Source organism: Antrostomus carolinensis, unplaced genomic scaffold (assembly GCF_000700745.2).
Source record: "Antrostomus carolinensis isolate BGI_N321 unplaced genomic scaffold, ASM70074v2 scaffold23670, whole genome shotgun sequence".
Lineage (NCBI taxonomy): Eukaryota > Metazoa > Chordata > Aves > Caprimulgiformes > Caprimulgidae > Antrostomus > Antrostomus carolinensis.
In genome coordinates, this window is record NW_010286775.1 from 15238 (window position 1) to 25333 (window position 10096).

Here is a 10096-nt window from a genome sequence, read left to right on the forward strand (position 1 = left end):
ATTCTAACTCCCCCCAATCTTCTCAGCCTCCATTCCTGGTGAATGCTGTGAAAACACTGAAGATGTACCCCGTCTCCTTTTGCATAGTCTTATCTTCTTCACCTCTTCCTCCTCTTTTATCCTTTCGTGATACTGTGCCTGAATCCAAGCTTGGTTACATCAGTATCCTTTTGGAATTATGACATCTGAACATGTGGACTTCCCCTGCAGAACTAGTGTAAGATTTTATATGTCTAGGATCTTTGGTATAACTTCATGTTTTCAACTCCTCTTTGCTAGCATTTCAAATGGCACATCCTTGTTGTACAATGGCAAACAATTCCTAGCAAAATTACACCATAACACTAAAGCCGAAACCTCAATAAAGAACAGCACAAATGGAATTTACTTAGGATATCATGGGAATAGCTGAAAAAAAGTTTAGAGAACAGTGTGTTAGGAATCTGCAATAAAAACAATCAAGTTCCATCTGGAGAAAAAGCTGTGTGTGACACTGAAGATTTGAATATCTTATTTGTTGAAGAGACTTACTAAAATCTGGTATTTAATTGTCCAGCCTCATTTACTATTATTTTCTCTAAATAAGTTGTTTGGGGTTTTTTTTGGTTTTTTTTTGTTTTTTTTTTTACAGTTGTTGTGGGTTCTCTAACTACCTCATAGCTGTTAGACAAGTGATTCCTTGCATCCTTTCTTCCCTTCTATGTACCACTTTCTCACTTTCCCTGGGACCTACCAATCTCTCCCTTCCCTCTTCAGAGTCTGGAGCTCTGTATATGCTCCCACATTCCCAGCACACAGATCAAGGGCACATGCCCAAACTATTCATCCTTGCCCTAAGTAACATTCACTTGTTTTCCCTCTACAGATTTACCAGTCCTGATCACTCCTTCTTTTCATGGCAGTGTATATTATTCTCTCTTCAAGTAGGAGATAATTGCAGTCCTTCCTCTCACATCATGCCAGGTCCCAGAGTTTTACACATGCTAGTGGTTGCAGGTGCTTCCATTCTCTCCGCATTAAGTCCCTTGTTCACCTACATTTTAGGCTAAATGCTTTTCAGTCTCTCCCAGTGCCAAGATGCCTAACTGCTGCCTTCCTTTTTTCCATGGCTTTCCCTGAGATAGAGTTGCTGTGGTATTCCCCACCATGATCTCTGAATATCACATTTCACCCCACCTCAGCTAAAAGTCCCATAGTCTTGCCTCCTGGCCAAGTATTTGCAACAACATTTTGCATTCCTGATTAGCTTGGGGTTTTTTTTTTGATTTAAGGTGAGTCTGGGCTCAAGATGGTGATCAATATAAGAGCACAGAGCTACTTTTAGGCTGCATCTGCCTTGGAGGATCACACTAATGTAGGTGTAGCCACAGAAATTCCCCTCCTACAAACACTGAATGAGGAATTCCATCACACTGAATGTGCTGCTGCTGCTGCAATTCAGCCAGCATTAATCATGATTCTTATTTGCATGGCTGTTCACAGAAGAAACATTCTCCTTTATCTGAAAGTATATGTTTTCTCTTAAGATTTAGTGGACATACCTGCCACAATGTGTTCCCACATAATCTTGACAAACCTGTCCCGATCACTCCGTGCCTGCTCATGGATGAAACCCAACGCGTGGTTCATTTCATGCTGAATTGCTCCTTTATCCATGCAACCATTTTTCATCAGGCCTACTGCTTGACGCCCTCCAATTTTTCCAAAGTAAGACCAGCAGCTAAGAATAGGCAATCAATAACCAAATTTATCACACTCAGCAAATACAAAAGAAACAGACATATTAATTGTGCAGCCACAGAAGGGGACATGCAAATAGTCACTGCTGTGAGGTATCTAGGCTTCCAAAAGCTGCCAAACTACACAGGGGGGGAAATAAAGCCTTTGTTATGAGTATGGCAAACTTTAAAACAATAAAATGGCTATATCAAATGAAGATGAAGCAGTTTAAGTAGTTAAGCAAAGAACCTTAAACAATTATACTTCTTTACATTTTTACAACTATTAAGGAAAATCTCATTTTGAATTATACCCCATTATCTCTAAGTCCACACACACATTTGTTCCTGCAGCCTATTAGACAGGCTGGTAGTTACATCAGAAAAATGAAAAATTGCACCTGCTCTCTGAAACTTGACTCCTAGGATTAAAAAGGGCAATTACTTAAATCCAGATCAAAACAGAAAAGAAGCTGAAAGACCTTTTGAGTGCTTCCACTCCCAGGAGACAAGGAGCTTACCTCTGCCCACGTTCAACATACACGTAGTCTGTTTCTGTAGTGCGATTTACAAACTGCACACAGGTCAGCGTGGAGATCTCTTGCAGAGCATCAGCAATCCAAGACCTCTCTGTCACTGCTAGAAAGAGAAAAGGGCCAGGAGAAATCTTCCTTGGTTGATGGAAACCAGGGTGCATTCCTTTAAAACTTCACAGCACTTACTAGCTTTTTATCATGCAAGTGTAATAAAAAACAGCACAAAGCCTTCAGAGATCTTCTAGTTGATTGGACTTTTAAAGGGAGATGTAAGAACTATAGCTGGCCCTTATCCATATTCTATAGGAGACAGCTGATAGAAAGCAAAAGATGACATTGTTCCTTCTATTAGACAGAATGGAAAAAATGAAACCGTTTCAGATACAAATAATTGGATTGAAGTATCCCAAATGAGCCATCTGACCATAGCTAGGCACCAAAACCCTATTTTGTTTATCAGAGAGAACAAACATCAGCCACACACCCCTTGGAATCCCATGAGACAATCAGCGTTTGGAGGCTCTGAAGATCAGTGTTTCTATTCAGGTACCAAATAAAGATCAGAGTGTTTATCTACTTTTGAACATTTTGGCCTAATTTGGCTTCCTGAGTTATGAATCATCTACAACTGATTTGTATCTCAATTTTCTCATCTTTAAAGTTTGGAGAGAGGGAGGTAGATAGAGTAACCCTCACCTAACCACAAGAGTATACGCTGCAGTTCTGGAAGCACATGGGCAGAGGAACAGCCTAGATAACACAGAGACTGGGCTCTCCTCAGCAAAAATCATAACACAGGTTCCCCTTTCCCAGGAACAGGATGTATTTCACTTCCATGCCATTTTCTCTCAAGGTAAGATCTTTTAAGAAGGGTCTGTAAGGAAGCCTCAGATCAGAGAAGAGATGGAAGACCTGCATAGCCCAGATGAAGTCTTCTGGAACAAAAATTTCTAGATTAAGGCATCGGTCCTGCAGCCTTTTGCACAGAACAGAACTATTGACTGACTAGAGGGAAATAAGAAGGGAAAAAGTATTTCCAAGGATTTTTTCTCCATTTTTGCCTCTACAGGATTTCTAGTGTGGGAATATTTCTATGACAGGTTTGAAAGAAAATTATAGTGTTCAAAGAAGTGTTCCTAGTGGTAATTTTGACAAAATACATTCATAATGTGAACAAATTAGATTTCTTCTGTACTTGTTAAATATCAAAGCGCATTGTAGCTAGAAGGAATGAGCTAATATTTGTAATTAACATTAATTAGCTGGTATTTATATAACAACTACTACCCAAGTAACCACATATTTTAGTGTCTGTAGCTAAAATGTTTGGAGTCTTAGCCAAACTACCATAGGGCTAACAGATTAGCAAGAGAGACATGTCAGTAGATTCTCATTTGGACAAAGACTGCTTTTGGTGTGTGCCACAGAAACATCAAATGCCAGAAAGCATAGGGAGCAGAAGATCAGTGCTAACTTTACAGCATCTATTTGCGTACACTCACAGAAATCAGAAGAGATGTTAATTGGAACCTTGACTAGTCCATCTTGTGACTTGGGCCATAAACAACTCTCACAGTTAATTGCACTGCGTCGTCCTCTTCTCAAGAGGATGTCTCCTTCATACACAGCTATTTCACTGCCTGGCAGGTGAAGAAAATAAAGAACATAAAAGGCACAGAGAAGATAAATAGATGTGCAAAAGGGAGATGAGAGGTATATACTAATCAAGCTATTGTACACCTTTGGAAATTTCTTTCACTGAAGTTCATTTCCCAACCATGTGAAAAAGAATCAGTAAATTAAGACTGAGTGAATCCAGCATTCACAATATGCTAACACTGCTTAGGTCTGCCTTGCTTCCTGGAGAGAAAAGATTAATATTAATAGAGATGTCACAGTGCAGCTGTAATCAAAGTCATGACTAAATATATTTTAGCTTAAGCAGCTTTGGAAGCCTTCAGAGTGGAAGGCTAAATATTACAAGTCATTGGTCTCTTCATTAGAGCTTGTGGAATTAAAAATTGTAACTGACCTCTGTAAAAAGGGGATGAATCACACAAAAGAAATTACTATTTTTATAAAGCATATTGAGTGCATGTGAGCTGTTAATTTCCAAGTTAACTGTTAATTTGAGATAAGATATTGTAACATGCTCCTCAGCTCTGCCTCCAAAATACTTGGAATACATTTCTCAGAGACAGGAGCTATTGGTTATTATGCCAAAAATGTACAATAGTCTTGGGTACAACAGACTGGGAAGTGCCTTTTATCACACAGGAAAGAAATCGAAGTGAAAAGGATTCTGATTTGTTGAGGCAATGTATGGAAAAGAACCTTCCATGTAGCAATTGCTCAATAAGTCTTCTTAATGTCTTTATCATGACAGCATAAATAATCACATTGAATACAACTTTAAAACACATCTGAATTCTGCGAATTTTTTTCCACTGATGCTGGAAAATATTTTCAAAGAGAAAAACATACTGAATAATAAAAATGAGGTATAGAGAAGCAGCCCCACCAAAACCTACAGATATTTATATATTACAATCAGACTCACCTAAGTCATTGTTTCTTGTAGCTTTCTGAAAAAAAAAAAAAAAAAAAGCATACATTTTAATACATGCTTATCTGTATAGCAGAAAAATTCTATCTTGTAGAATCGCAGCAGTAGAAGTTTGTAACAAATTTTAAGATAAAGCAACTCAGCAGTAGAAATGTAAATTCTCAACATCTGAGAGCAGGGACACACCTGGACAGGTTTACTTAGTGCAAAGCTATAGAGAAATGCTAAATGAGTTGGTAAAAGAAAGTACTTCATCTTCAAGTTTCCAAGATGATCTTCTCAGCTCTGCAGCTCAGTTCTCAAAGCTGTGGTCAGTTTAGTTGGGGCAAGTTTTATGGGAAAGCTGCTGCTGCTGCTGTTAACAAGTGTAACAAAATTAGATAACAAAAAGTATTTTCACAAAACAAACATGCTGCAGGACCTCTCAAGAGAATAGCCAGGCTCTCATTTCTTATTTATCTTTGGAAAACAGAGGAAGTGGAGCAATAGGAAAGAAAATCCAGCAACCCTAAAGTGACTCATCTTTAATTCTAAGAAGGAGCCACTGAGCTGCTGCAGGTCCCCTCACTGCTGACCGAAGGACAGGATATCTGGTAGCCGTCTATTTACAGCAAAACTCAATGTCAGGGACCTCTTTGATCCATCCACACTAACCACCTGTCCTAGAAACTCTTTAGCTTGCTGCCAGGAGCCACCCTGCTCCTCAGAGCCCATCTGTCAGCCGGCCACCTCTGTGCACAGCTCTCAGCCAGGCATTGCTGGCCAGGAGCACTTGGAGCTAGAAATTGTTGGTTGACATTGTTTTTCCAACACCATATCTTGCCATATAATCATCACTAGCAGTGATTGTGTGTCTTTCAGGAGGTTACAAATAAATAAAACCACCAGCTCCCAGAGTTTTGGCTTGTGATTTTCTAGGAAGCCCTCCTTCCTTTGATGTCCACGAACAGAAACAAGCCTAAAAATGCAGAGTGCATCCCAGAAAACCCACACTGTAAGAGTTAAGCCACACAGTGGGAACATTCATGTTGAAACCACGCGCACACCATCATAGGCAGGCACATGTTGCTTTCTCCTCCCAGCTTCAGCCTCTGCACAAACACAGAATTGAAGGGGTTGGAAGGGACCTCAGGAGATCATCCAGTCCAACCCCCCTGCCAAAGCAGGTTCACTACACCAGGTTGAACAGGAAAGAGTCCAGGTGGGTTTTGAACACCTCCAGAGATGGAGACTCCACAATCTCTCTGGGCAGCCTATTCCAGTGCTAAAGAAAATCCTGTACCTACTGCTATAGAAAATCCTATACCTACTGCTATAGAAAATCCTAAGGATTTGCTGCATCAGATCTCTAAAAAACAAGCAAGAAAACCTTTGGAATTGCTTGCAAAAGCAAAATTCAGAGGAATCTTTATGGTTCACAGCAGATTGAAACAGCAGAGAGTGTCTTTCCAGACAGATGTATGGGCCGTTGTTTTTAAGGAGTACTTTGCTAGGAAAATTTTAGCTGATATTATATAAAGGGATACTAATATTTTCATTTTATCATACTAATAGTTTGTACCTAAACTATTAATATATTCCACATTTCTGTGACTTCCACAATTCATCTACGGTTATAATTTCCATGTAGATTATACTGCAATAACAAGGTGCAGACACAAAGGATCCCTTTTGCTTTGGCTGATAAGAGGATGAAGTCCAGAAGTCCTCCTTAGTTTGTTGCACCAGTAACCAGAGGTTCTCCCATACACTTCTGAGCAACGTCTGCATATGTTCAAGATGAGGTTCAAAAGACAGAGATTCACAGGAGCACGTTGCTGCTGCTACACATCACAAAATGACAGGGGAGAGAGCAGAAGGTATTAGACAACAAAAGCAAGAGAACAAGAGGAGATCACTGTGCAGAGCCTGGAGCTGGGTCACTCCAGGCAAGCAGCAAGGAGGGATGGAAGAGCCCTTTGAAGATCTGCCATGCAGCTCTGCATTCCCTGGAAGGCTGTAATGCTTTACTGACTCCTGTTGCAGACCAGAGTAACCCTCGAGTGAGGAGATTTATCCCATGGTTTAAATAATTTCCCTGATTGCCAGAAAGAATTGGGTATTTTTCAAGGTTAATTAATAGACCAAAGTCTCATCTCACCTGATAACACATTATGAGAAGCTGTCTCATAGATGCAAATTTCCTTTTTGATGCCGCTTGTCTAAATTGTCTGCTTTGATATTCTAGCAGAATAATGTTCAGGTCTCAGTCTCATTCTTTATCCAAATAATTTGATTACACATCTGTAACTTGCATTCTTTCTCCTGTATGCCTTTTCTTACACTGTCTTTTGAAATTTCTCATTCTTAGCCACCCTGTCCTTGATCTGCCAGATATTTAATCACTGCTGTTTGTTAGCAATTTTAATATGATGTTTATCACATTCTTAGTGACGCTTACTTAGTTTCACCTTCATTCCACAGCAGAGAATGATCACTCCTTCCACCATGTAATCCAAATCCCTCTTGGCATATTAAATGATAAAGACAGGAAAAACAAACACCTGTTGGTGTTTAAGTATCAAGTTTTTCCTAGCTCTGTATCAGCAATAGGTATCATCAGAAACAACCTAAGGATCCAGTGAAATATCACTCTTAACACTCAGTTTCTCAGCTATTTGCAGAAAAGGTTATGCAGACAATTGCAAGTGAACAAGCAGTTTGCTTAACTCAGCTGTGTGTTCACCTTTCACAGCTGATTACTTTTCAGGAGGATTCTCAGCTATTTCTACATGTTTAAACGGGCCAGTTGTTCTTACTACATTAAAAGTCCTAATTTTTTTTAAAGTCACAATAATAGAAAGTATTGCATTTATTACATGACAATTCTTTTCAAACCTGTTTTGTGTGACACTGCATTTGGAGAGAAATCAGATTCTGCTGAAGAGCATTTTAAAATAACTTTGTAGTCATTAAATGAAACTATTATACTGCAACAGGCTGAAAAGAGTTAAATAATAGAAACATGCACAAAACCTCCCTTGTGTTTAAAATGATGTTGTTAAACAGTATCTTGTGTCCTTCAGGATGCTTGGATTAGTGAAAGCCTGCATTCATGCCTCATTATTTACTGATTGGGAGAAGAAAATGAGCTTTCCTGCTTTTCAGTTGCCAAACAGTTAATCAGTGTAGAATAATCAAATAATTGACCTTGATCAATTACAAGAAAAAGATTTTGGCTTTTGCAGAAAAGGTCACAAGCACAAAAATAAGATTTTGTAAATCGGGTCTGAGTTACCGGCCAGGAAAAGCAAACCCTTCCTAGAAAAGGTTACTACCAAGCATATACTATGCTTGATATAGAAACAGTTGAGTCTTAGCTTTAATATAACTAGTCAGTTTTAGCATAGGTTGGAATCACAGAATGTCAGGGATTGGAAGGGACCTCAAAAGATCATCCAGTCCAATCCCCCTGCTGGAGCAGGAACCTAAATGAGATCACACAGGAAGGCGTCCAGGCAGGTTTTGAATGTCTCCAGAGAAGGAGACTCCACACCCTCCCTGGGCAGCCTGTCCCAGGGCTCTGTCACCCTCACTGTAAAGAAGTTTCTTCTCAAGTTTAAGCAGAACCTCCTGTGTTCCAGCTCACACCCATTGCCCCTGACAATATCTTATGCCGTAGCATATATTGACATATTTCAGGTACATTTTTTTTTTAAATGAAAGATTCATTCTTTAAAAGAAAAAAATCTCCAGTGTAAATACTGAGATATGTTGAGATTAGTTTGAAATCAATGCATGTTTGAACTCGGTTCCTCCTAAACCACCCCTGCAGCAATGGGATCTCTGGTATTTTGCCATCATTTCTCTCTCACCTTTCCAGTGTCAGAATTATATCATAATGTTAGAAAGGAGATGTGCAAGTCCAGCAATTCTGCACTGGATATAACTATGGGTGACAGTGAGCCTCAACCTGAGATCATGGCTAGAAACAAGAATCAACTCAACTTTTATAACTAACTTGGTTTTATCTGGCTTGCAGTAACTGTGGGCTAAAGAGAACTTTATTGGCATTTTTGAACTTGATGCATGGGGAAAGTTGGGTTCCTGCAGGCAAGCTACAAAGGCTGGGTTCAGTATTTGAGTATCCAAGGGCTGAGCTAAATGGGACTGACTGGTCTACATCTTCCCTGGTTCTGATAAAATCTGCTCTGAAAGCCCAGTATCTAACTACAAACCTCACCCTAATGCTTTGTTTCATTCACAAGCCATTCAGGCACATTAACAGAAGTCCTGATCTAATGCTGCTCTCTAGTGGTTTGCCATTTGTGCAAGCAGGACACTGTTCTGGAAAGAGTCAGGAACTCCCCATCACCACTCACAGCCTGTTCATGCCTTTGATCTTTGTCTGCACAGTGCCAAGCAGTAGCTGCTTCCTGCAGAAAATGCTTGCAAGCATGAAGCATCTGTGCTGAGAAGGGACACATCACTTCTAGCCCTGACCATCTCAGAGCTCTGTTTTAGCATCTGCAGCTCATTACTTCACTATTCACCTTCTCTAGATACCTATAGATCAATACACAGAGATTCCACAAGGGATTTCTGAGGTGCTCTGATGTCCTCTTAGGAAAAGGAACCACTTGCACCATTTTGCTTAAAGACTTTGTAAATCTTAATATTTATTTTATTGATTAATCCTCCTAAAAGCTTTTGAAAAGTTTATACTGCAGAATCAAAAAACTCTTCTGGCTCTGCTCTAGCTCCACTTCACAACATAGGTTCTTGCCCCATTCTGTGGTTTGCCTTGAAAGAGAACCAAGACAAATGGGCCAGAAGGGAGAAGAAAGGAACAGGCTGCTCCACAAATGAGGCTTCCCAGGAGCTGTGACTGCAGCACAGTCTCACAGTACCTGAGCACAGCAGTGGTGAGCAGATAATGCAGCTGGTTGACAGGTGCTGAATCACATCCAGAGTCCATCCAAAGACTGAACATAGAGACAAGACTAAAGAAAAGGATACAACATAAGTTCAAAATCCAGCAAGGAGACCAAGCCCAGACTAGTAACATATACTCCTCCAACACAGCCCAAACAAAGAACAAAGGCTGAGACCAGACCTTAAATGGAGCCCCTGGGCCAATGGACAGAGGCTGTGGGTAGAGGGCTCCAGGTGAGGCCAGTCAAGGGGCATTAAGGTCTGTTAGCACCCTCCAGCCCTGACAGCTACAAAGTGTTGGAACAGCCTTCCTCACTCCCTGTACCCCAGTGTGGACTGTCCAGTGAACACAACTGCAGCTT

At 40.2% G+C, this 10096-nt stretch overlaps 1 protein-coding gene across 1 annotated transcript in view; it reads right to left on the minus strand.

The window, feature by feature from the left end:
• Positions 1-5075, minus strand: part of LOC104532193 (embryonic protein UVS.2) — a 13914-nt gene extending 8839 nt beyond the window's left edge. The window contains exons 1-5 of the mRNA XM_010177333.2: positions 5007-5075; positions 4815-4839; positions 3757-3894; positions 2240-2357; positions 1542-1720 (exon numbers count right to left, since the gene is read on the minus strand). Coding sequence (XP_010175635.2) covers positions 1542-1720; positions 2240-2357; positions 3757-3894; positions 4815-4839; positions 5007-5075 — 529 coding nt within the window. The remainder of the gene's footprint in view (positions 1-1541; positions 1721-2239; positions 2358-3756; positions 3895-4814; positions 4840-5006) is intronic.
• Positions 5076-10096: the final 5021 nt, after the last annotated feature.